The sequence below is a fragment of the Saimiri boliviensis genome, chromosome 7, assembly GCF_048565385.1.
Source record: "Saimiri boliviensis isolate mSaiBol1 chromosome 7, mSaiBol1.pri, whole genome shotgun sequence".
Classification (NCBI taxonomy): domain Eukaryota; kingdom Metazoa; phylum Chordata; class Mammalia; order Primates; family Cebidae; genus Saimiri; species Saimiri boliviensis.
Window position 1 is genome coordinate 22667055 of NC_133455.1, and position 27593 is coordinate 22694647.

A 27593-nucleotide genomic window follows, 5' to 3' on the forward strand; every position below is an offset into this window, starting at 1 on the left:
TTCTCCGTGCTCACCCAAGACCCAGCATCTAGTTGTCTGCCTTTCTTTTCCTCTTGTTATCCTTCCCTGCCCAGGAAATCTGGCTGACCCCCACAGGGCCTATCCGAATGCCACTTTCAGAGTAGGCTGGCACTGTTCTTGAGGCGCTCCATTCTTGTGTCTGTAAGCACTACCCACAGGCTGTTGACCTTCCCACAGCAGCATTTATGGGAGCCATTTGTCTGGTTTCTCTGAGAAATCTAGCTCCCCACTAGCAGGGGAGCTTCTGAGAGACTGGCTTTCTTTCTCTCAGCCCTCTTGTTTCCTATCGTAGTGTGTATAATGTGGTGGTCCATGTGTGACCTCCATTTGCTCCTAGGGTATTCTTAGGCTTACCCTTTGCTGTTTGATAGCTGTGTTCTTGACATCTTTGGGATCTTAAACAATTTCTCCTTTAAACAGTTGTTTTCTTTACCATTGAAATGTATTCTGAATGAAATTTCCCTTTATATCTGGATCAGTTCTACTGTTTAAAAAGTATTTTGCTTTTTGTAGTCTGAAGCTATTGTTTATGCAATAGAGGATTTACTAATTTCTGTGTAGAAACAACCACCTAATATCAATAAAATTAGGCTTCATATATATGTGTAGTGACTTACTCTAGTTTTAGCCTGGATCTTATCCCAAATACAACTCTTCCCTTTACATAACTTGTTCTTTGTAAGTAAGTTATATGTATGTAATGTATTAAGGCTTTTTTCCCTACAGCTTTATCTTAAAGTTTATATGCTTTTTGAGTTTGTCTCCCCTAAAAAGATTCGATCAGTGGTGTTTTGCCTGGCGTCCTGTGCCCGTGTTGAAAAGCAAACAGGTGCCTGAAAGGTTTTGCTCTATTCTGGGAGAAATCTGATTAATGTTGAAGGGCTGTGTCAGGTCAGACTCAACCTGCTGACAGATTATTTAGTGAGTGCCAGGATCGACTCTAAACGTTATCTTAGATTTTAATGGTTTTCTTGTGAAGGGCATTTGCAGATGAAACCAATTTGTATTTAACGTTAATTGTAGTTGTTGAACCAGAGACTAGTTAAGAAGAAATTCTTCCCCGGAGCAGGCAGTGGTTTGAAAAGAATGATTTGTCAGATAGTGTTGCAAGTTTTATCATTGTATGCTGTGTTTTAACATAAATTGTTGTGTTTTAAATTGTGATGAAACCTTACTCCTAGTAAACTAAGAATTTCTCCAAATAAGTTCCTATTTAAATGATAGTAAATTCTCCTAATATGTTTCCCAGATTTCCTCACAACTCCTTGAAAAACTGAGTGAAATATGCTATTCCTTTTAAGATAGATTCCTAGTTAGCCCTGCTGCTTTTCTTTCCCTCACCCTCACCCCTCAATCCACGTGTCCTGTTTCATGGATCCAAAATGTTTGCACGCCTCTAACCACACTGCCAGCACGGCTCACTCAAACTCCCGCTCTTGCTCTCCACACAGCAGGCAAAATGGCCTTTTTTCTTTTTAAACTTGTTATTATCGTTGTTATTATTTAAATGTTGTATTATGGAAAATTTCAAATATATATCAAAGTAGAGAGATGGGTGTACTTCCTGTTCAGCTTCAACAACCATCCATTCATGGCCAGTCTTGTTTTATCTGTGCCTCTATCACTCCCCCTTTCACCCCTTAATTATTTTGAAACCAATCCCAGACTTTTTATCACTTTAATTAACTAATTTGGAATTGCCCTGTAGTGAAATTTGGCTTATTGGTTGGTCACATAGGTGGGGAAAGTTGCTGCCCCAGTGGCGATAAACTATTTGTCACCTTCTTTATGTCTTCCAATTCTGTTTCTTCTTACTTTTTCAGTATGTGTTCCCTTTCTGTTTGATAACTGCCATCCCCAGAGAAATAGAGTTTCATGTGTCCAATTGATGTTAAGTCAGTTTTTCAGGGATGTATATATAGGCATATTATATATACATATTTATATACATACGTATATATACATATTCAGAGAGTATATATATATATACTCTTCTACTTTTGTACCAAGTACATTGTTTTTGTTATGTTTTTTTCATAGATTTATTTTCACATTTAAGGTGAACACAAATACATGTTCTAGAAATGTTTTGTATACATCATCAGAAGACTGAATTTTTTTAACACACAGAAAAATCAAAGCCTACCAGGAAATGCTTCCCTCCAGAGCACAGGAGCTTGCAGACCACTTCTTTTAGCAACACAGGAATTCACATTGTCTAGGCACAGCTCAAGTGAGGTTTGTTCCCAGGTTCAACTGCTTCTACCGCCATGGGCTCCCCTCAAAAATGACAGCAGCAAACTAATGGGCTTCACAGTAGTTATGTTTTGTTTTGAGGCGGAGTTTCACTCTTGTTGCCCAGACTGAAGTGCAATGGTGTGATCTCAGCTCACGGCAACCTCCTCCTTCTGGGTTCGAGTGATTCTCCTGCCTTAGCCTCCAGAGTAGCTGGGACTACAGGTGTACACCACCTTACCCACCTAATTTTTTTTATTTTTAGTGGCGACGGGGTTTCACTGTGTTAGCCAGGCTGGTCTTGAACTTCTCACCTTAGCCTCCCAAATTGCTGGGATTACTGGCGTGAGCCACCATGCCTGGCCTGTACCAAACACATTCTTAAAAGAAAGTTGAATGTACAAAAAAATGTGTATATGGGAAGGATGTTGCATGCTCAGAAAGTTTAAAAAGTTATAAAATTCCTGTTTTTAAAAATCATATGATAACATCCTCATGATAAAAATAAAATTAAGGCCGGTGCAGTGGCTCATGCCCGTAATCCCAGCACTTTGAGAGGCTGAGGCAAGTGGATCATAAGGTCAGGAGTTCAAGACCAGCCTGGCCAGAATGTTGAAACCCCATCTCTACCAAAAACATAAAAATTAGCTGGGCATGGTGGCAGGTGCCTGTAATCTCAGCTACTTGCAAGGCTGAGGCACAGAATTGCTTGAATCTGGGAGGTGGAGGTTGCAGTGAGCCGAGATTGCACCACTGCACTCCAGCCTGGGTGACAGAGCGAGACTCCATATCAAAATAAATAAATAAATAAATAAATAAATAAAATTAAAACAATACAGAATGCTATGAAGTAAAAGTCAAAAATTCCCATTTTGTTTGTGGATCGTTTTTAGTTACTTATTTCTGAAGCATCTATGGTTAATATTTCTTACAGATCCTTCCAGAAAGGCTGTTTAAAGCCTTAATAATGTACATTTTTGACATTTTCTCTCAGTGTCTTTGAATTTAGTACATAGAAGTTGGTTTTAGTGTTGGAAACAGTAGCTTGGTGTTTTGCAAGAGTTTGAGTAAAAGATTGTATGATGGCTTTGATATTTTAATTGACTTTCTTGAATACTAGTTTCCTTCTGATAAAGGAGCCTTAGGCAGACTGAACTCATCAGCAACCCTTTGGGCCTATGAAAATCTCTATACTAGTACTATCCAATAGAAATACAATGTAAGTCACATACGTAATTTTAAATTTCCTAGTGTTAACTAAAAATAAAAAGAGGCCAGGCATGGTGGCTCATGCCTCTAATCCCAGCAATTTGGGAGGCTGAGGCAGGAGTATCACTTGAGCCCAGGGGTTCAAAACCAGCCTGGGCAATACAGTGAGATCCTGTCTCTGTATTGCCAGACAGACAAAAACTAGCTGGGTGTGGTGGCATGACCCTATAGTCCTTGCTACTCAGGAAGCTGAGGTAGGGGGATTACTTGACCCTGAGAGTTCAAGACTGCAATAAGCTGTGATCGTACCACTATGCTCCAGCCTGGGCAAAAGGCCAAAAATAATAATAATTTATTTTTTTAAATACAGGTGAAATTTGGCCAGATGCAGTGGTTCATACCTGTAATCCCAGCACTTTGGGAGGCCAAGGTAGGCAGATCACTTGAAGTCAGGGGTTTGAGACCAGCCTGGCCAATATGGCAAAACCCTGTCTCTACTAAAAATACAAAAATTAGTCAGGCCTGCGGTTAAGCACCTGTAGTCCTAGCTACTTAGGAGGCTGAAGCAGGAGAATCGGTTGAACTCAAGAGGTGGAGGTTGCAGTGAGCTGAGATCATGCCACTGCTCTCCAGCCTAGGCGACAGGGCAAGACTCTGTCTAAAAAAAAAAGTAAATAAATAAAAGGAAAATCAGTCTTGATAATGCATTCTCTTTGGTGTATTATATCCAAAATATTCTTTCTTTATCTTTTCCTTTTTTTTTTTTTTTTTTTTTTTTTTGATACTGGGTTTTACTCTGTCACCCATGCTGGAGTGCAGTAGTGCAATCATGGCTCACTGTAGCCTCAACCATCTGGGCTCAAGCAGTCCTTCCACCTCAGCCTCCCAAGTAGCTGGGACTACAGGTGCCCACCACTATGCCCAGCTAATTTTTTTTTTTTTTTTTTTTTTTTGGGTAGAGTCAGGGTCTCACTGTTGTCCAAGCAGGTCTTGAATTCCTGAGCTCAAGTGATCCTCCCACCTAGGCCTCCCAGAGTGCTGGGATTATTGGCATGAACCACCATGCCCCTCACCAATATGATTTCATTATGTAAGTAATGAATACAAAACTTAGAGATTCTACTTTTTTTAATCCCAGTGTGTGTTTTATACTTAGAGCATGACTCAAGTTGGGCTAGCCCCATTTTAGGTGCTCAGTAGCCTCATGTGGAGTAGCTGTTGTTGTATTGGACAGTGCTGCCCTGTACAGGGTAGAAGGAGAGGGGATGGGGATATGTTCTCAATTTTGTTTTTTAAGTGTTTGGAGTTAAAAAGGTTGCCGCTTTTGATGTTCTTTGTGATCTCCAGCTCTGACTCAATTGTATCATCACTAGCATCAGCACTTTCTTTAAAATTAGTTTTCACTCTTATAAAAGACAGCAAAGTATTAACGACACATATATCTATACACTGATGCTAATCCTGCTGAAACTGAACTCTTGGCTCGTAGGCAATGCCACCCTGAGGTAGCTCAAAAGTTTATACATTAATATATGAAAGACCAAATTCTAAGTAGAGAATGTGGCTTAGGAGTGATAGTGTAGAATACAATAAACGCAAGTGCTTTTTATTCTGAATTTTGGTGTAAATAGATTTAGTGGCATGTAGTGAAATTAGCTGTTAAGAGAAAACAGGTAAGAATTCCTGAGAATTTGGTAAGATTCTTCTTTGAATGTAATTTTTTTTTCTTCAGGGGTTGCAGATGGTGTAGGAGGCTGGAGAGACTATGGAGTTGATCCATCTCAGTTCTCAGGGACTTTAATGCGGACATGTGAACGTTTAGTAAAAGAAGGACGATTCGTACCTAGTAATCCCATTGGAATTCTCACCACAAGCTACTGTGAGTTGCTGCAAAATAAAGTACCTTTGCTCGGTAAGTGAATATCCTATGGGTTTTCCTCTAAAGAAGCCCCCTAGATAGTTAAAAACAAAACCACGAAAATCATTTATCAGCCCAGCTTTTTTCTGAGGCTCTTCCTACTAAGCAGAGTGTCATAGAGAAACTATAGGCTAACCAGAATACTTAGTACTGCTTGGAGGGAATGTGTATAGGTACAGCCACTTTGGAAAACAATTTGGTATTAAATAGGAACACATAGTATGCCCCAGCAATTGCTCTTCTAGGTGTTTACCCTAGACTAGAGAAACTCTTGCACAGTACGTGACCCAAGCGACAGGTATGAGAGTGTTCTCAAAATGTTGCCAATAACAGCAGAAAACTGGGGACAACCTAAAAAGTCTGTCTGTTGTAGAAAAATGCATTGTGAAAAGAAATGATTTAAAGCTGCATGCCGTACTTAGAAACATGTTGTGAATGGAAGAGAGAAAATTGCAGAATTCCACCTAACAGTGTGATTCCATATATTTCAAGTTTAGAAACATAAAAAGTTAAAACTGTATGAGGGATTTAAAATATGGTAAAAGAAGAAAGAAGAGCAAGAGAAAAGGAAGGAAGGATCTAGCCTGCAAAATTCAGTTGATTACCTCTCATGAGTTCAAGTTGTGTTTGGTCACCCCACACTGCTAACAGGTAATTAGCTTGGTGAAATAACTTGGCACAAATTAGATCCCCAATAATTCTGTATTCGAAAACTTAAAACCTAATACCTAGGGTTTGTTTATCTGATAGGCTAATGGAGCATCCTTTGGCCAAGCCTCTCCATTTGTTTGTTAAATGGTTTCCTAGGAACCTTTACCCAGCCTTCTAAGCAGACTCTCAGAATGGGTATTATTAAGTTTCTGCTAATTGCCAGCATCTTTCTGGTTAGTAGAAGGCCTTCCTCCCAGTCACCATCCATATTTAAAAGCAGCCCCTGTTCAGTGTTAACGGAAATCACCACGGTTGTAGAATTGCCTTCAGTTTAAGTCCTTTGTAAGAGTTCTTTTTATTACTCTGCAGTCTTCTCTCTTTGTGCTGTGATTAACTAACTTGTTTTCCTTCTAACTGTGGAGGGATCCTGTTTTACAGTTTCAGTATATACTGCTTTGTCTTAATCCCCTGTATGGACATGCAGTATGAAGCTTGCCTGGCAGAGTGAAATAGTCTAGATTCTATTTCTAGCACCTCTCTGTCAACTTGCTCTGTGTCTTTGGGCAAACCACTTAACCTGTGATCTTACTTCACACTTAAATGGAGAGAGAGCCCCTAGATGCACATTCCAGGGACCCACCTCCTGCATGTTCTCAAGAGTGGCTGTGCTGACCCCCTGACCCCCCATCATTTACTTTGACTTCAGATAACCGGTTAGAAAACATTAACTATCCTGATTTTACACTTTAAAAGCTTTGGTTTTTGCTGTGTTTTTTTTTTTTCCTATTCCTACTTTCCCTTTCTGTCTGTTCACCTTCGTGTAACTGGGAGATATTAATAAAGTGCATTTAAATGTAATATTAGAGAAAATAATATTTTCTTACATTAAATATTGTGATTTTCTATTTTCTATTGCCTATTTTCTACTAAAAGGCACCCTGAAGTAATCCTTCACCATGTTTGACACACACCTTTTTTTCACAAAACGTACACATCCCTAGGCTGTTTGTAATAAAACTCAAGCATATTTTGGCAAAGACAGGCTGCTGAGTTTTACTGAACTTCAGCTAGATATGATTGTAAATTGTGACAACTTTACAAGATTAGTTAGGTAATTTTTTTTTTTAATTCAGCAACTGCTGAAAAGCCTACAAAGCAATTCCAAAATAAAAGGAAGCTAGTAGCTGTAACCACTTATTTCTTTGATTTTCTAGCTGCATTTGGGTCTAAGGGCATTACACGCTAGTTGTTGACATGTATTATTTCCTCAGAAACCTTAAATGGATTGATAAGATCCTATGCAGCCAGCATATCTTAACTTGGGTTTGTCCTAATAAGGTTATCCCTTTTCTGCCACACAAAAGGCTTAGTAGTAGTTTACAAAATAAGGGGCAGGGTGATAAAAAAAACTTTCCATTTGAGTGTGAGGGACTCTCCTGGGTTCCTGTCTGTATGGGTCATTTGTCTGAACATCCAACACTGATTCTCAGCACCGCTTTTCTTACTCATCTTTGCCTGCTTGTTCCTCTCCAAACACATGAGAATGATGAGCTCTTCTCCCAATATTAGGCTGCCGGGGCCTGAGCCACATGCACACATCAGGAATTTGAGGAGGCAAAGAAGGAGGGTATATTCCAAGCCCATATGTTTCTGTAAGGCTGGGCTCATATTCGGTGTTGCTTTGGATAGTGAAGCTCAGCCACTCATCAGGACCATTTTAATTCCAACTCAGCGAGTTACTGCTGCAGAGTAGCAAAGGATAGCCTGGCTTCATCAGTGAGTAATAATGAGTCACATGAGTCCTTGTAGCAGAATTTTCAAGCCTGTGCTACTCCGGTTGTTTTTCTTTCTCAGAATATAATCCCATGAGTTTTCAGAAGATGTTTTGGGTTGGTGATTTATTCATGATAAACGGTTAGAGTTAAGGAAGGAAAAGGTACTGTAAGCTGTGGAGTGGGTTATCTGACAGCACTACCAGTGAGTTACAGTTACTTTGCTTTTCATTGACACTTAGTGGCTAGTATAGCATGAGGTTAGTACTAATGCATATACTGTAGATAACAAGGAAATGGAATTTCCGAATATTAGCATGAGAAAGACATGCATATTTAAGTGTTTTTAAATTACTTTGTTGAGGCAAACATTAATTAGCCATAATCCCACTAAAAAAACTATTAATGTTTGAGTGATTATGCTTTCAGATTTTTTTCTGTGTATGTTTGTGCATAGAATAATGGTAGCTTGAATTGAGCCTACTGTGTGCTCACAGCAGCCCCATGAGGTAAATACATAGGTACTTAAATTTTACTCCTCTACAACTTTTTCTTTTTTTTCTTTTTTTGAGACAGGGTCTCACACTGTTGTCTAGGCTGCAGTGCAGTGGCACAATCTCAGCTCATTGAAACCTCCTCCTCCCGGGTTCAAATGATTCTTGTGCCTCAGCCTCCCAAGTAGCTGGGATCACAGGCTTGTACCACCACGCCTGGCTAATTTTTTGTATTTTTAGTAGAGAGGGGGATTTCACCATGTTGGCCAGGCTTAGTCTCAAACTCCTGGCTTCTAGTGATCCACCCACCTCAGCCTTCCAAAGTGCTGGGATTACAGGCGTGAGCCACCAAGCCCTACTTATTCCTCCCCCTCCCCCCCCTTTTTTTTTGAGACGGAGTTTCCCTCTTGTCGTACAGGCTGGAGTGCCATGGTGCCATCTCGGCTTACTGCAACCTCTGCCTCCTGGGTTTAAGCAATTCTCTTGCCTCAGCCTCCTGAGGAGCTGGGATTACAGGCACTCGCCACCATGCACGGCTAATTTTTTTTTTTTTTTTTTTTTTTTTTTTTTAAGTAGAGACAGGGTTTCACCACATTGGCCATGCTGGTCTTGAACTCCTGACCTTAGGTAATCCACCCACCTTGGCCTCCCAAAGTGCTGGGATTACAGGTGTGAGCCACTGCACCCAGCCCTATTCCCCATTTTGTTAGGAAAAAACAAGTCTGGAGAGCGTAAGTGACTTGCTGTGGTCATATAACTGAAAAATGATGGCCCATTGGGATTTAGCACAGCTAGTTCCATGGTGCAATTGTTTTATTTTGCTTTTTTTTTTTTTTTTGAGACGAGTCTCGGTCTGTCACCAGGCTGGAGTGCAGTGGCACAATCTCAGCTCACTGCAACTTTTACCTCCAGGTTCAAGTGATTCTTCTGTCCCACCCTCTCAAGTAGTTGGGACTACAGGCACGTGCCACCACACCCAGCTAACTTTTCTATTTTTAGTAGAGATGGGGGTTCACCATGTTGGCCATGATCGTCTTGATCTCTTGACTTCATGATCCACCCACCTTGGCCTCCCATAGTGCTGGGATTACAGGCATGAGCCACCATGCCTGGCCATGTTTTACTTTTAATCATCATTTTAACAATTTAGACTTTGCCTATTGTTGCTTTTTTAAGAACATTTACTGGGGCCGGGCGCGGTGGCTCAAGCCTGTAATCCCAGCACTTTGGGAGGCCAAGGCGGATGGATCACGAGGTCAAGAGATCGAGACCATCCTGGTCAACATGTTGAAACCCCGTCTCTACCAAAAATACAAAAAATTAGCTGGGCATGGTGGCGTGTGCCTGTAGTCCCAGCTACTCAGGAGGCTGAGGCAGGAGAATTGCCTGAACCCAGGAGGCGGAGGTTGCGGTGAGCCGAGATTGCGCCATTGCACTCCAGCCTGGGTAACAAGAGCGAAACTCCGTCTCAAAAAAAAAAAAAAAAAAAAAGAACATTTACTTAATGTAGTAAACTTTTTTTAGTGTACAGTTCTTTAAGTTTTGACATCATCTTTTTTTTGTTGTTAAGGAAACTTTTATACAAGTTTGTAATCTACTTATTTTACTTAGCTATCACCTTTCCTTTCAAATATATTTCTTTTACATAATTTTAATGGCTATCAAATAGCTAACACTATCTGTTATGGGTTTGACAGGACTTAACTAATTTTAATCATTAGAAACAATTCTATGAGGTACTTACTGTTATCCCTGTTTTTGTAGATGAGGAAACTGGGGCACAGAGAGGTTAAGTAATTCACCCCAAGTCACAGAGGAGGGAAGTGGCAGAGCTAGGATTCAGACATGGGCAGGCTGACTCCAGAGCCTGTACTCCCAAGTCATACATGATGGTATATCTTTGTACCGGATGGATGTAATGTAATTTATTTGGCCAGTCCCTTATTTTAGATGTTTAGATTGTTTCTAGTTCTTCATCTTTTTTTTTTTAATTGCATTTTAGGTTTTGGGTCTAGTTCTTCATCTTAAGCAATATTTTTGTATTTAAGTCTTGTTTGCCCCTCTAATTATTTTCTTAGCATAAATTCTCACAGATGGAATTGCTAGATCAAAGGACATACACTTTTCAGGGCTATCTTGTCCTCCAGAAAAGTTGTTGACTTTTACTTTTCACTGCTGCAGAATGAACTTTCTGTGCAGTGGGTATGTTCCCTACACTTTGCCAACACCATGCATTATCTTCTTTTGACTCTTGTTAAACTAATAGGTGAAAAGGGTTACTAGTGAGGTGGTCATTTTTTCACACTTATTTCTTGGTAAACTGCCTATTTTTCTTTGTTGCCATTTTTCTGATGGAGGTAGGTATAGGTTTAACTGTTAGGACTCGAGAGTAGTCTCTGCTAGTTGTGCTGTCAGCCTTTCAGTCTAGGGACGATTCTGTGGCCCATGCACAGCAAAGCAATGCAGAGCTCTTTGCTCAGTCTCTGTCAAATGAACAGGTTGATTCCACAAGCTGCCTGCAGAAATTTGGTCTTGTTACCTCATAGTGAGTGGGTCATTAGTCTCCAATAAAAGTTCTTCATGACCTCAGCAGATGGAAATCTGGTTTAAAATTATGGTTTATGTGCCCTATCTTAAATATTAGTGAATTTTGTGGAGAAGGCTTCCTGCCAGTGACTAATAAGAAATGTTGGGAAAATGTAGCATTTTCATTCTGGCATTTAAGTATTAAAATTTAATGTCTCAACAACATGCTTTTGAGCATTTGGCATAGATGACAGTGCTGTTGAAATGAAATCGTGTGATTAAATACCAGTTATTATTGCTTTCTGTCTCTGCAAATGCAAGAATTCAGATCATCGGTGACCCAATTACTGTGTATAATACAAATCCTTTTTCTTTCCCGACCATGTTAACCCTGATCAGGATATTATTGACATTCATAGAGGATGTGGAGCATAAGAAAGAAAGGTCCTGTTTAGGCCGGAGATTCAAATTATGGTGTGTTGCTCTTTAAGGTTATGTGGTTAAAATGTGTGTGCAAAGTCAGCCCAGGAAGAAAAAATAAATGGAGATGATTTTTGTTTCTAGGTAGCAGCACTGCCTGCATTGTGGTGCTGGACAGAACCAGCCACCGCTTACACACGGCGAACCTGGGCGATTCAGGCTTCCTGGTTGTCAGGGGTGGTGAAGTTGTGCACCGATCAGATGAGCAGCAACATTACTTCAACACTCCATTCCAGCTCTCAATCGCTCCCCCCGAAGCTGAGGGAGTCGTCCTGAGCGACAGGTAATCTCCCATCTCAGCCATTAAACGTGAGCAGGACGTGGCTCATTCATAGTCCCCTCCTGTCCCCTTTGAATGCAGTGGGGTAGACATGTACATGAAAAGAAGACACAGAGAATGTTCTCATCAAGAGGACCTTTTGGTTTGACTTTGAAAGATATTTTTCTGGAATCAGATAATTTAGCCAAGTGGAATTATTGGAACCAGATAATTTAGCCAAGTGGAATTATGATAAACACCCAGTAATTTGACAAGACTGTCAAAATACTATTTCAGGCTTACAAAATATCAGTTTTTCATATCAACATCACATGATACATACAGTGCATTTATTGTACTGGAGAAATGAGTCATTGTTCATGCATGCCATTGCTTGTACAAGATTTTGCATACATTGTTAGGGAAGAGCACAAACAGACATCTGCATTATTTATCAGAATACCTTCCTGATTCTCTAGACCTCTTATACATGCATCAAATAGAACTTTTAGGGAACAGAATCAAAATGGTCTTGAGTGGCTGGGTGCAGTGGCTCATCCTTATAATTCCAGCACTTTGGGAGGCTGAGGTGGGTGGATCACTTGAGGCCAGGAGTTCAAGACCATCCTGGCCAACATGGTGAAACCCCATCTCTACTAAAAATGCAAAAATTAGCTGGACGTGGTTGCAAGGGCCTGTAGTCCCAGCTACTCGGGAGGCTGAGGCAGGAGAATTGCCTGAACCTTGGAGGTGGAGGTTGCAGTGAGCCAAGATCACGCCACTGCATTCCAGCCTGGGTGACAGAGTGAGACTCTGTCTCAAAAAAAACAAAAACAAAAAAAACAAAATGGTTTTGAGCTGGGCACAGTGATGCAGGCCTGTAGTCCCAGCTACTCAAGAGGCTGAGGCTTGAGAATTGATTGAGTCCAACCTGGGCAACATAGCGAGACCCTGTCTCTTAAAAAAAAAAAAAAAAAAAAAAAAAAAGTGGTCTTGGATATGTTCTTTGATAATGTTATTGAGGTGTTCTCTATTTCTTCCTCACATCTTTACTTAGTTCATTTTTAAATTGTCAAGAATCTTCCAAGACGGTCCTTATTTTATTTTATTTTATTTTTTGAGATGGAGTCTTGCTCTTGTTGCCCAGGCTGGAGTACAGTGGCACGATATTGGCTCACTGCAGCCTCCGCCTCCTGGGTTCAAGTGATTCTCCTGCCTCAGCCTCCTGAGTAGCTGAGATTATAGATGCCCACCACCATGCCTGGCTAATTTTTATATTTTTTGTAGAGATGGGGTTTTGCCATGTGGGCCAGGCTTGTCTTGAACTCCTGACCTTGTGATCCACCTGCGTCGGCCTCCCAGAGTGCTGGGATTACAGGTGTGAGCCACCGCACCCAGCCAAAATAGTGCTTTTTTGAGTTGACTTTTACAGTTTATCTTTTCTTAGATGAGTGTCAGAGTAAGGCAAAGACAGTTTCAGATGTCAGTGTCTTTAACAGTCTTACAGCTTTATAGGACCTGGCACAAACATCATTGGCAGTTCATAAATGTTGATTAATGGACAATGAACCTTTTGTAAAAATAGAAGCATTCTAGCAAGTACTTGTCTCTACTTAATAACTCTCATTAAACCAGCTCTTAGGTCCAAACTAAGATAAAATGGATTATTATTACCATCTTTTAAACTGGAACGAGCATGTTATATAATTAAATATTCAGTATTCCCCATCTAAAAAGTAACTTCAGCGGTAAAAGTAACTGTTAACCAGTAAATATTCTTCCAATTATGGGCACCAACCTAAATTTGAAAGTAAAAAGTAAAAGTAGGTGGGTGACCATAATTGGAAGAGTATTTGATTCTAGACCCTTCTTAAGTTGGCTGTGATCTACAGTATTAGCCACACTGGCATGGGGAGAACGTTGAACGCCAAGGCCTCTGTAGAGACCAAGCTCAGATCACAGTTTTTGGAGACAGGTAATATAATTTTTTCTTCATTTGATTCTTCTTGTTGGGCTTCCAAGGGCCAGAGCAGTCCTGCTGTATCTCACACGCTGTCTTTGGGACAGACAGGTTGGGACAGCACTCTGCTGGCATGCCAGCAAGGTGGAGGTGGCCTCCCCTGGAGTCCAGAGACAGCTCGCTAGCATGTGATTTCAGCTCATGTTTCAGTGCAGTTGAAAGTTTCCAGCAGCACAGTATGTTCAATCAAAATGGGCAAAACTGCAGCTGGCGGAACACCAAGCTCATGGGTGGGAGTGTTAGGAGAGACAAACTGTCCAATGGGAGCAAGACTCTCACAGACGGAATAGCAAAGGACACTCCTGGGGAAAGAAAAACCTCAGCATAAAACAGAGCTTCAGTGCCGGCCTGGTCATTAATCTACACTTCTAGAATCTGATTAACTTTCAAAAGCCAACCAAATGAGAGCATCTTGCATTGTTTTCTCTTTATTCCACAGAAAGAATTGACCCGATTTCCCTCAGTTTTACAGTCTTTTTTTTTTTTTTTTCCATGCTGCATGTGTCTCCTTAGTTACTGGTCCCTCTTATCTACAGAATATTATTTTAACTTCAACTTACAGGTTTTCCTTTAGTAGACGTTTTTACAGAATGTTGATTATCTAAATGTGTAAGTGAAATTCGATTTTCTGCAGCAGCACATGGCAGAACTTTACATGTGCCACCTTTTTTCCGCGGTCAAGTGAAGATGAACCAGAAATTTTCTGATTGCACTTAGTGTGAATCCCATAGGCATGTATGCTTTTGTTAGTTTTTACACTTTTTCTTCACAAATCTTGTCACATGTTACTTACACAAGTGTTGGGGTTTTTCCATCAAGCTCAGGGTGCTTTTGAGTCTGGTGCCTCCCTTCCAGGTCAGTATCTGATTTGTTTTCCTGGCTCTTGTTCCTTAATTACAGGTTAAGGCAGATTATTAGATCTCACCTTTCCCTCCCCGTGGAGGCCTGAAGCAGTGAAACTGGCCTTAAGAAGTGGCCAAGGATCAGCCTCAGGAGGCCATGATCTCTGAATATATGATTTTTTCTCTCCACCCATTTTTATGTCTGTTTTCATCAGGCATTATCAGAAAAAAAGATCTCCCATCTGGTTTTTTTAATTTAAGAGTTGTACACAAAAAAGTTTATTGAGGCATCTGCCTCCTCTTCCTGCCCTCACCACATACTCCCTCCTCAAAGGTAGCCACTACAAGCAGTTTCTTTTTATTTTGGAGACAGAGTCTCACTCTGCCATCCAGGCTACAGTGCCATAGTGCAATCTTAGCTCACTGCAGCCTCCGCCTCCCAGGCTCAAATGATTCTCCTGCCTCAGCTTCCTGAGTAGCTAGTACTACAAGTGTGCATCACCACGATCTAAGCTCTTGTATTTTTTAGTAGAGATGGTTTCACCATGTTGGCCAAGCTGGTCTTGAACTCTGGACCTCAAGTGCTTCACCTGCCTTGGCTTCCCAGAGTGCTCCCATAGCCACCACACATGGCCTGCTATGAGCAGTTGCTTTGATTCTCTCCAGATTTATTATCTGCATATAGAAGCATTCACCTCTGTGTGTCTTTCTGCCTTTTTAAAAAATGGAAATGGTTGCACATACTACAGACCTAACACACTGTCTGCACTTTGCTTTCTTCAGCAGTGTATTGAAAAGTTTTTTTCCCCAATTTGGAGAGTTATCTGTTTTGCTGCTTCACTCATTTAGTTACACAACAGATATTTATTCTTTCTTTCTTTGTTCCTTCCTTCCTTCCTTTTTTCTTTTCCTTTCTTTCTGAGATTGTGTCTCACTCTTTCATCCAGGCTGGAGTGCAGTGGCACCATCTCAGCTCACTGCAACCTCCACATCTGGGGTTGAAGCAAGCAATTCTCCTGCATTGGCCTCCTGAGTAGCTGGGATTACAGACGCACACCACCATGCTTGGCTAATTTTTGTATTTTTAGCAGAGATGGTGTTTCACCATGATGGCCAGGCTGGTCTCGAACTCCTGACCTCAAGTAATCCGCCTGCCTCTGCTTCCCAAAGTGCTGGGATTACAGGTGAGAGCCACTGTGCCCGGTTAAGATATCAAGATATTTTTGGAGGACCTGTTATGCCAGGCACTCTAATAAATACCCATGAATGATGAGCATTTTGGGACCTCTAGGAGACACACAGTCCTTACTATGCCAAAACACGGTTGATATTTCAAGTGAATGAATTCTTATAGGATTGGCATGTCGTTCTCCATGGGTACTCATAATCGCACCCTCACTATGGCATGGCACCCTGAGAGCCAGATTCAAACATACAAGGAAACTGATGAGTGAAAAATGTGAATAAGAGAGGGTGGGCTGGTCCAGTGGCTCACACCTATAATCCCAGCACTTTGGGAGGCTGGGGCACACTGATCACCTGAGGTCAGGAGTTTGAGACCAGCTGGCCAATGTGGCAAAACCCTTTCTCTACTAAAAATGTTTAAAGCCGGGCGCGGTGGCTCAAGCCTGTAATCCCAGCACTTTGGGAGGCCGAGGCGGGTGGATCACGAGGTCAAGAGATCGAGACCATCCTGGTCAACATGGTGAAACCCCGTCTCTACTAAAAATACAAAAAACTAGCTGGGCATGGTGGTGCGTGCCTGTAATCCCAGCTATTCAGGAGGCTGAGGCAGGAGAATTGCCTGAGCCCAGGAGGCGGAGGTTGCGGTGAGCCGAGATCGCGCCATTGCACTCCAGCCTGGGTAACAAGAGCGAAACTCCGTCTCAAAAAAAAAAAAAAAAAAAAAAAAAAAAAAATGTTTAAAAAAAAAAATTAGCTGGGCATGTTGGTGCATACCTGTAATCCTAAAAGCACTATCTTACATGCCTGTAGTCCCAGCTACTTGGGAGGCTGAGACAGGAGAATTGCTTGAACCTGGGAAGCAGAAGTTGCAGTGAGCTGAGATTGTACCACTGCACTCCAGCCTCGACGACGGAGTGAAGACTTGTTTTCAAAAAAAGAAAAAAAAAGGATAGCATGGAATTTGGCTGTAAAGAATTAGGAATAAAGGCACATTTCTGCTAGGATTTTAGAGGTGTGTTAGATCTGACTCAGAAGAGAACCCTTCCCCCTTCTCAGCCACTTGTGATCAATTATCAGACTTGGTTTTACTTGGTAGTTTCAGTTAAGATTTTGAAACATTTATATTAGAGTTTTCAGTTAACTGTTTTCAGGGTTGGAAGTTTCAGAATGATTTTTTTAAAAAATTGACTCCATTGGGAGGCTGAGCCAGGAGAATTGCTTGAACCTGGGAGGCAGAGGTTGCAGTGAGCAGAGATCACGCCATTGTACTCTAACCTGGGCAACAAGAGCAAAACTCTGTCTCAAAAAAAAAAAAAAAAAAATTGACTCCATTATTATAAATCAGTTTTTCTTGCAGAAGTCTTATTGCATTGGAAAATAGTGCCTGTAGGACATTTTGACCCCATCTCTAAAGGGCCTTCTTAACTTTGTCCCTCCCCTGTCCTTGCCACAGTCCGGATGCTGCTGATAGCACGTCTTTTGATGTTCAGTTAGGAGATATTATCCTGACGGCGACAGATGGACTCTTTGACAACATGCCTGATTATATGATCCTTCAGGAGCTAAAAAAATTAAAGGTAATTAACTCAAAGGTTAGCTCTTGGGAAGAGTGACCTTCTCTGGACAGCTGAGGTTTATTGATTCAGTTGCATTAGCTCTTTATAGTTTTGGAAACAACTATTTTGTGAATTCCAGGAAAATAATAATAGCTCTGGTCTTTCAAACAGTTGTAAATGGAAATACTCATAATTGGAGTAATTGGAAAAAGAGGCTTCCTACTCAGGTTTTTCATAGGCTGGTAAAAGTAGGAAAAGTCTAGATGAGGACATTTCTTGTTTGTGTCTTTATTTGTATTTTAATGGTTTCTAATGGTGTTGGGTCCTGGTTGTCTTTTTCTTCTTTTTTTCTAACACACCAGCAGGTGTTCAATCAAACAAAGATAAGAAATAGTCATGCCAGAGCCAGCCAAGGGCAGCAGGCCGCTAGAGGCCTCAGTGTGACCTGAGCTGCCACTAGTAAGCAAATAGTTTAGGCTTGTCCCATAGAGAGAGGAAGGAGGTGAAAACTAGGCTTTCCATTTTTTCCTGGCTTTGCAAAGTGGACCTCATGTTCCCATTCTCATTTTGCAGATGAGGAAGTTGGAGCAGCAGGGGTAAGGGTGTGACCCAAGATCACACAGTTAGAAAGGAATATCCTCATGATATAAAATTCTGAAGGTATCTTCACTAGAGCAGTTGGCAACTCTTACTTGGAGAGCAAACTGGGGTTGGCCAGCATGTGTTCCTAAGCAGGCAGACTTTTGAGGTCATCCTTCAAAGGCTATCAGAAGCTCCTTTTCAATTCATCCTATTTTAGCAAGACTACCTTTAGAATTTCAAATGGGAAAAAAGCAAAAATGAAAATTCAAACTTTAGGGCTCAACGCCACCATAGCAAAGGACTTACTGACTGATATCTTGTGTAGACAGCACTGGTGTCTTATTCATATTAGCCAGGGCATAATGTTTTAATGTCTTTTCTAACTAGAATAAAACTTAAATGATGGAAAAAGTGGTTAGATAAATGTTACTGTCTTGCGCATTATGGTAAAATAACTTCCTCATGCTTTATCTTAGAATTCAAATTATGAGAGTATACAACAGACTGCAAGAAACATTGCTGAGCAAGCCCATGAGCTGGCCTATGACCCAAATTATATGTCACCTTTTGCACAGTTTGCATGTGACAATGGATTGAATGTGAGAGGTAAGCATTCTTTGGGAAGGTCATAGGGACTGGCTAGGGACATGGTGTCAGTAGAGTGGAGCATTGTGAGCTCTGTGTGAGACTGTGGAGGTGTCCTCTCCCAGCCAGGCTGTGCACTGGTGGCTTTCAGCAAGGTCAGGAGGGTGAGAGCAAGTGCATGTCGTCATGTCTTCCCCACACAGGATGCCTTTCAGAACCGAACCTCATTGGCTGCAGAGGAAGGCGGAACCTGAAGCCTTTTATTGCCACCACTGCAATGCTTGGACCTGAGCCCAAAAGGCCTCCAAGCTCTGGCCAGAGTGCCTGGACATTCCTAACAGTTTAACATTCTGCTTTTCACGTGGCTGACATTTCACTTCTCCCTTCCTCTGGCTTTGTGGGACTCAACAGTATTTGCCTGCCAAATTGCCACAGCAAGGTTTGAAGAGGGAAGCAATATGAAACTGCCCTTGATTGAAGAGTTGTCCTACCTACTGCATGATGTGTGTGACTTTGGGAGCAGGCCAGTGGCTCTGTCTTAGGGCTGGGATGACATGTTTGTGCTAGCGTATCAGAACTAGAATTAGTTTCTTGTTGATACAATTTTATGATATGTAAAACATTTCTTAGCCGTTCAGGAAATGTTAAAATAGAAAAAAGTGCATGCCATAGCTGTTTGGCAGATTAGAATACAAGGCTATTCCTAGTTTCAAAACATTGGATATGTTTGTCTAAATTAGGACTGTGGGTAGAAGCATGTAACTTTCTCGTCAGATTTGCTGTGATTGATATGAACAGAGGGTGTAGTGGCCATTTGACAGAGGTCCTATTGTAAAGGAGCAGGGAAGATTTTTTTAAGCTTCAGTTTCATGTAATTTCTTGGCATTTTGTTTAACTGTTTATCAAATATTTTTTTCTTTGTTCTACTAGGGTATATTGACAAACCAGAACTGCCTGGAATGCAAACATTTGTCTCCCAGGACTTATTTAAACCCACATTTTTTAATTGACTTTTCCTTTGAAAATACAGTAACAGGCCGGGAGTTGTGGCTCACACCTGTAATCTTAGCACTTTGGGAGGCAGAGGTGGGTGGATGACCTGAGGTCAGGAGTTCAAGACCAGCCTGGCCATCCTGGTGAAACCCCATCTTTTTTTTTTTTAATTTAAAAAGATAAAGAAAGAAAGAAAAGAAAATACACTAACAGGTTTTTATTTTCATTGTAGGTGGAAAGCCAGATGACATTACCGTCCTTCTTTCAATAGTGGCTGAGTATACAGACTGACTAGCCGAAGTGTCACGTCCTGCCTTCCCTTTCATTGTCCCAGATTTTCCCTGCCATGTGTGCTGATCCTGCTGGCAGGACCACATTTCTTTGCCACTGATCTCAATGGCCAGTGATGTAAGTCTTTTGCCTGTCTTTTTGAGACCCATTGAGATCTTTATTGAGAACCACTACTATCATTCACTAGCTCATATCTGCCAGCAGCAATTGAAGAGATCCAGGATTTGAAGACTGGCCTTCATTTCTCAATGTTCTTTCCATGATGGAGATGGAGGTGTTCAGCGCCACCATGGCTGTTACTTTTCAAAAGTAGTTGAAGTATTGAAAATTAGTAATGTTGGTAAAGTGAATTCAGAATCCTAGTGTGCTAAAGGGATTGTAAAAGTCTAACGCAAATTGTATGTAGTGATACATCTACTAGAAACATACATTATTCATCAAAAGAAATGTTACATGTGTACTCCACAGGCATCGTCTTTGTTATGATGATTGGTGTGGCTTTATGTTTCTGTTTATAAACTCCTATTTTTTAGGGGCTTATGATTCTGCTCTAAAACATGCTCTGGGTTATACAGTTTTCATCCCAGAGCTTTTTTGTTACAAATCGGGAGAAAAATCCATTTTAGTTCTATGGATACAAATATTTCATGCTTTTAAGAAGATGCTTAATTGTGTTCCTGTGGTTAAAGTTTGGCAGTTTCTTGATTAGTCCACATCACAGGCTGAGGCCTGATTTCCAGGAGGGGTGGGGGAGACACTTTACCAATTTTTTTATGGAAATACTATTTAAGATTGCAAAACCCCTCAAAGCCTACAAATTTAATGTTATGGCTGAAATTCTACCTAGTTGTCTGACAGGATGCCCCTGAATGAGAACTTTAGGCCCAAGGCCTGAAGAGTTGAGAACAGACAGCTATAACTTTGAATTTTGTTGGCTTTAGTGGTTATGCTACCTACCCATACTCGTACTCTCAGACCTTTTGCTTTCTATAGAGCATGCACCAAATCCAGTGAGTCCATGTGGAGAGAGCACTGTGTGCAGCGGCAGCAGCACAGATGTCCATGAGGACAACTCCCAGTGATGATCTGACATTTACAGTTACCCCACATGGAAATTTAGGGGTTTCTGAATCAAGCTTAATGTTTACAGTTTCCGAATAGCCATTTTGCAGTGTATAGTTTCCTTACAAAACTACCCCACATTCAGTTTTCCCATTATCTGCAAGCTCAAACTTATTTTTAAGGTTTGTGTACAAGTTGACTGCTGTAAAGATATATATTTTTGGGTCAGTTTTTTCCTTCATTAACTTGGTGGTAGAAAAAAATATATACTTAGAAATCCTTAAATTAAAGCCATGTTTTATATATAAGTCAGGTAACATTGGTGTATAGATGAGAATGCAATTAAACCTGATGAGAATCTACTTGAGGAGAATATAGAAAGTCTTTTTCTCTAAAGGAGATGCTGACTCCCTGGTTTATTGCATTAAAGTTTATGTTTGAGGTTACCTCAACTTGTTTTAAAAGATTTTGTTTTGTGAATTTGTACTGTATATTTGAGTAACTGTCAAGCTTTTATTTAAAATTGTTTAACATGTACCATGTACATGTCATTACTATATTTCAATGCATCATGCTTGTAACAGGCATTTCATTTATAATAAGAATGAGTTATTCATTTGTAAGCCGTTCAGTAATTTATCTACTATTCCTAAATTGGCATAATGTTAGATAATCTATTTTGAATCACCTTTAATTACATGTCAGAATGCCTTAACTACCCTAACTTGACAAAACAGAATTCTTTAGTAGACGCGGTGGGGGTGGGGTGGGGGGTCTGGAGGAAGACTCTATTGAAGGAGAAATCATCATGCTATGATAAAACACAGAAGCATGAGTGGCAAGTGGCAGAGCATTTATTTTGCACAAACTATTTGCAGTCTCTGTGTATTTAAGAAATAAAGTAAGCTGCATCCAGAAGGGTTTTGTTAGAAGGAATACATTTATATTAGGACTGACAACTTCAGCTCTTTTGTTTAGGGTTTCAATTATTTTTGGTAAGAGGTATGTAGCCTTATGATCTGCATATATTTTGCATTCATTTTCCAACGCCCACATTTAATTCCTGGTAAGAGCAGTGCTCGTCAAGTTTCTGGTTTTTCTCTGCTCTCATTTAGCCTGTCAAACACAATCTCTGTAAAGCTAGATTGGTGGTATTTTATGCAACTCATTTACTCAGCTTACCTTTTTGGGAAATGATTATTAGAAACTGATACTGTCTGTTCCAGTGATACTGAAAGTATCAGGCAAGAATTGAGTTTCACAGTGGAACTAACTTTGGATCTGGCCTATAGATAGTGACATAAAATATTTTCTCTGTTTTCCCCTGTTCTTTCTGTGTTATGCACTTAATTTTATGACTGCGGGGGTGCGGGGGGAGTCAGTTTGAGCACTGCTTAACAAGTATCTCTCCTCTCAGTAGTCAGAGGCTGTGTTGGACCCATAGAAGAATTTTCTAAGTCACAGACCCAAGCCTCCCTGGGTTGTTACTGTGCTGTACCACGTGGTGGGTCTGATTCTGAACCTGATGTGTGTGTAATGGTATTTTAAGTCAAGCAGCGTGCACATGCATGCATGTGCACATACACACACACACTTGCCTCATGTAATGGACTTTTATAACAAAAGATAAAATTTGGATTTCTAATTTACAAATGGCAAATTACTTATCCCTCTCTGGATGCACCAAAGACCAGTAAAGTTTATAGCTTTTCCATCTATATTTATAAAGCAATACTGTATTATAAAAATCAATATTTTTATCACATGCTTGAAATTTTTATTTTGTTCTGTTTTAAAATGTGCACTCTAAACATATCAGAACCTTATTTCTTCCTATGAACTTAAGCTGCCTGCGCACAAAAAAAAAAAAAAAAAAAAAAAATTTACCAAATGGAGATGCAGTAGAGTCCATAGGCTCTAAAAACTAAAAGAAGAAATGGGATGGGGGGGAACAAGTTATTTGTCCTGAGTTACTGTAATTGCTTGACATGGTTGATGGGTACTAAATCACAAAAGAATCCATTCCAGGTGTGCATGTCTGGGGGTTGGGCCGTGTCTACATTAGAAACTCGATTTCAAACTTTGCATGATGGGAGAGTGTCTTCTCCTATCAGCTGCATGTGTTCTGGATAGGACAGTAGTCCAGAGACGGAAACCACCTTCAGTACCACTAGCCCACCACACCAAGTAATAAGGCAGGAATCGTGGGAATTTATTGAGTCAGCTTTGAGTGTTTGGGAGAATGTAAACAAGATTGGCTAGAACTGTAAACGTTTGTACTTTTGGACAAGTTCATGGTTCCTTGTCACCTTATAATAGCTGTCTTTGGTAGAAGCTACAGCGTTCAGTTTCTCTGGAAACTATCACATTTGTGCATTTAAAAAATTTTACAGTATCAAAAAAACAAGATCTGCTTATAAAACAAAACATGAAGCAGAACATATTTGGATTCTATTTTTAAAAAATTAAATTCTTTGCAAAATTGAACTTCTCAACTAAAAACTGTCCGTGTCAAAATTTTAACTGTTAGCAGGTAGTTTGTGGCAAAGATGGCTAAATAATGAAGCAAATTAGAATCTGTGTATACTAATGAGCTGCTTTTTTCTGTTGAGACTATCATTATTTGTCTTATTACCCAAGAGGCAATTACCTGAATTTGGATGTCTGAATTATAACTTATGCAGGAATAGTTCTGTAAATACATTTAAATAAACTGTAAAGATATTTAATAAATATAGTATTTATACTAATCTGTGTACTTCTTTTGGTTTGAGTAATAGTAACTGAGACACCAGCCTTTGACATTGAGTTTGTTGGTCTCTATCAAGTCCTCATTTCCAAGCCTCCTAGTCTTCCCAGCAGTGAATATGTACTACTACTTCAACTGCCTCCAACTGGTTCACTATTCACTACATCAGTTTAGCTTCCTCAGAAATTCATTAAGATGGACTGACAACTGGATGTAAAATATAGAAGTTTTTCCCAGCTGAGGCTTTGCACCTTTCATGGTATAGAGGGAAGCTACAAAAAAAAAGTGGTGTACAGTCGTGTTGTTTAACAACAGAGATGTTCTGACAGATGAATCCTTAGCAATTCGTCATTGTATACCAACCCAAGCCTTGATGGTCTAGCTTACTACACATCTGGGCTATATGGATAGCCTATTGCTCCTAGGCGACAAACCTGTATAGCATGTTACTGTACTGAATACTGTAGGCAGCTGTAACACTACAGTATCTGTATATCTAAACACAGAAATGGTTTAGCAAAACTACAGTATGAAAGACAAAAAAAGGGTACACCTGTATAGGGCAGCTCCGTTATCTTATGGGACCACCACTGTCTGTGGTCTGTCATTGACCAAAATGTGTTATGCAGCACGTGACTGTATTTCAGCTTAGTTAGCCCTCTGTATCCAAATTTTAAAATCCAAAGTGCCTGGATAATTTTTGCATTTTTTGTAGAGATGGAATCTCACCATTTTGCCTAGGCTGGTCTTAACTGCTGGGCTTAAATGATCTGCCTGGCTGTGACTCCCAAAGTGCTGGGGTTACAGGTGTGAGCCACCACACCCTGCCAGTATCACCTCTGTAATCCCAGCACTTTGGGAGGCCGAGGTGGGTGGATCACCTGAGGTCAGAAGTTCAAGACCAGCCTGACCAACAAGGTAAAACTTCATCTTTTAAAAAAATTAAAAAAATAAATAGTCCATTGCTGCATCCAGGCTATTACTGATGATGATGCTTTCAAGACCTAAACTCCTCTGGTTCATTCATTTTAATGAATCATTTCAATGAAATGAATGAATCAGAAACTTTATCCACAACAAAGAGACCTACAGAGTTACTGTTGTGTATAAAAACTCTTTGTGAGGCTGGGCACGGTGTCTCACACCTATAATCCCAGCACTTTGGGAGGCCAAGGCAGGCAGATCTCCTGAGCTCAGGAGTTTGAAACCAGCCTGGCCAACGTGATGAAACCCCATCTCTACTAAAAATGGAAAAATTAGCTGGGCATGGTGGTGAGCACCTGTAATCCCAGCTACTTGGGAGGCTGAGGTAGGAGAATTGCTTGAACCTGGGAGGTGGAGGTTGCAGTGAGCCAAGTTAAGGCCACTGCACTCCAACCTGGGCAACAGGGCAAGACTTCATCTCAAAAAATAAATAATAAAGAAAGAAAGCTGTCTGTGTAGGCATCTGCATTTGTTAGAAATATCAGAAGTTCAGTGTTAATTCATCAATGTAAGCATGAGATACATAAATCTTCAGCCTACAATGTGAAAGACTTAGTTGAAATTATGTGGGCATTGCCAATTACCATAAAAAGCTTGGTTAACACCCATTTTCATTCACTAAGGAACATCTTGGAATGAATTTGAGTTTTTATTATGTTATTGTGGGTAGCTATGACTCATTACTAAGCTACAAGAGCCAAATTCATTCTGGTTTCAGTTAGAACCCTATTCACAGTTCTAAGGCATGCTAATCTACTCAGCCACCTTTATGAATTTCTCACAAAGTCGAAAGTACAATTGCTTGCCAGTTAACACTTCCTTACGGTTTGAAGGTTGTAGAAAGAATTAACAAGATGTTACAAAAGTCTCGTTTGTCAGGTTATAATTGACTAGAAACACGTTTGGGGGAGGAAGAGGCACACATCATAAGACATTACATAACAATGTTTTGTGCCAGATTTTTTAGTCCATTTGTGCAGGTAAAAAGCTAACTCTTAAAGGGCCAAAGAACAGACATTTGTCTTCCACCTAATTCTACTCCAAACTCAGCTGTCTTGGCAGTGGAGGATACTGTTCTATGTCAGATAATACAGAAATATTTGGCATCACTTCCATTAAATTCTTTTCGCATCACACTGAAAAATCAAAAATCACATCTGAAAATCAGAACAATTTGCAGTTAGGAAATAAAATTTTACAATCTATAAAAACACTCCAGGCTGAGCACGGTGGTCAAGCCTGTAATCCTAGCACTTTGGGAGGCCGAGGCAGTGGATCACTTGAGGTCAGGAGTTCAAGACCAGCCTAGCCAACATGGTGAAACCCTGTACCAAAAAGACAAAAAATTAGCCAGGCATAGGGTGCACACCTGTAATCCCAGCTAGGGAGGCTGAGGCAGGAGAATGGCTTGGACCCAAGAGACAGACATTGCAGTGAGCCGAGATTGTGTCACTGCACTTAAGCCTGACTGACAGAGCAAGACTCCATCTTAAAAAAAAAAAAAGTGAAAGTGACTATATATAATTTTTATTCTTGATCTTTCTTCCAGGGTTTATTCTACTTAAAGTCTTAAAAAAAAACAATGGACAAAAAAGGCCGTGGTATTACATGAGAAAACTAAAATCCAAATGTTTGCAATCAAATACAAAAGATACCTGACGAAAAATCACAAAATTCCATTTCAAGCCATCTTGAAGCACTCCAAATGGCTGCTGAATAAAGTTTAAATACCTTTATAAAACTAACAAAGATGTTAAAAGTGCTGGGGTGAACGTACACTGAATTGAAGAACTCTAATGGGCTTTTTTCTTTCATAGAAAACCTTTCTACCTCCGAAGTAGCATAATGGATTTAAAGCAAGTTACATACACTTGACAAGCAGCTTTTTCTAGATGCGGTGGTTGTACAAGATGATCTAGTTTTGAAGCTCATCCTCCATTCCAGGGAAGTCTGGAACAACCTCTTTAAGACACTAAACATGCAAACTCGTGCTTGAGGGGCAAGTGAGCCGGTTACTGGGCTGGGGGCCAGCTCAGCCATCATTAAGCATTAAGATAAAGAGAAACTGCCATTATTCATGTCCTCTTCACTGTCACTTGCTCTTGCCAGACTGTCAAAAGGGTGGTTGAAGTGTTCTTGCTGATCAGAAGAGACTGCTCCAAAGAACATGCAAGAAAACTGGAGGGAAAAAAGGAACAGCAATGTTGATTCCAAGAGAAAGTTTGCTCATTAAATGCTCCAGGTGACAGCCTCCCTCAGAAACCTGGCCAGTGCTATAGCCCTGTCTTTGCTGTTGATGGTTCACAGAACACCCAGAACCTTCATTATTGGTCCAACAGGTCCTAAAAACAAACCCTTCCCTGACTTCAAAGGCATGCAACAATCCAGTTTGGGATCAGTGGTCTGCTGTTGACTCCCCTCCTGAGCTGTCAAAGCTTCCACCACGATGTGAGAGGCAGAGGTCAAGGAAGCCTCCATAGGCCACTGGATGAATTAATCAATCTTCTTCCCTTCCCCTCCTGCTACTGCGGTAAGCCACTCTTCCAGGTTAAAGCCAGTCCTTCCCTCCCTGTCTGCATCCCAGCCCCCTAGGATTATTAGCATTTCCAAATGCTCAAATGCCTCTCATCTCTACTTTACTTTTTTATTTGTGATCAGGTCTTGCCCTATTGCCCAGGCTTCAGTACAATTGTGTGATCATGGCTCACTGCAGCCTCAAACTCCTGGGCAATCCTCCCACCTCAGCCTTTAGAGTAGCTTTAACTACAGGCACGCACCACCATGCACAGCTTTTATTTTTTATTTTTGTAAAGATGGGGTCTTGCTATGTAGCCCAGGCTGGTCTCAAACTCCTAGCTTCAAGCAATCCTCCTGCCCTGGCCTCCCAAAGTGCTAGAATTACAGGCATGAGCCACTGGGCCGAGTCTTCTTATCTTTAAAATACACAAATAGCTGGGTGCAGTGGCTCACACCTGTAATCCCAGCACTTTGGGAGGCTGAGACAGGTGGATTGCCTGAGGTCAAGAGTTCAAGACCACCTCCAGCATAGTGAAACCCCATCTCTACTAAAAATACAAAAAATTAGTTGGGTATGGTGGTGGGTACCTGTAATCCCAGCTACTAGGGAGGCTGAGGCAGAAGAATCGCTTGAACCCAGGAGGCAGAGGTTGCAGTGAACC

At 40.7% G+C, this 27593-nt stretch overlaps 2 protein-coding genes across 9 annotated transcripts in view; one reads left to right on the forward strand and one right to left on the reverse strand.

The window, feature by feature from the left end:
• PPTC7 (protein phosphatase targeting COQ7) overlaps positions 1 to 23431 on the forward strand; it is a 49580-nt gene extending 26149 nt beyond the window's left edge. Inside the window, exons 2-6 of the mRNA XM_074402252.1 lie at positions 5198 to 5377; positions 11391 to 11589; positions 17066 to 17189; positions 18227 to 18356; positions 19561 to 23431. Coding sequence (XP_074258353.1) covers positions 5198 to 5377; positions 11391 to 11589; positions 17066 to 17189; positions 18227 to 18356; positions 19561 to 19619 — 692 coding nt within the window. The 3' untranslated portion in view covers positions 19620 to 23431. The remainder of the gene's footprint in view (positions 1 to 5197; positions 5378 to 11390; positions 11590 to 17065; positions 17190 to 18226; positions 18357 to 19560) is intronic.
• Positions 21518 to 27593, reverse strand: part of RAD9B (RAD9 checkpoint clamp component B) — a 41985-nt gene continuing 35909 nt past the window's right edge. For 7 of the 8 annotated variants that reach the window (XM_074402245.1, XM_074402249.1, XM_074402248.1 and 4 more), the window contains one exon: positions 21518 to 26592. In XM_074402245.1, coding sequence (XP_074258346.1) covers positions 26464 to 26592 — 129 coding nt within the window. In that variant the 3' untranslated portion in view covers positions 21518 to 26463. The remainder of the gene's footprint in view (positions 26593 to 27593) is intronic. The other variant, XM_039472476.2, reaches the window with a different exon arrangement.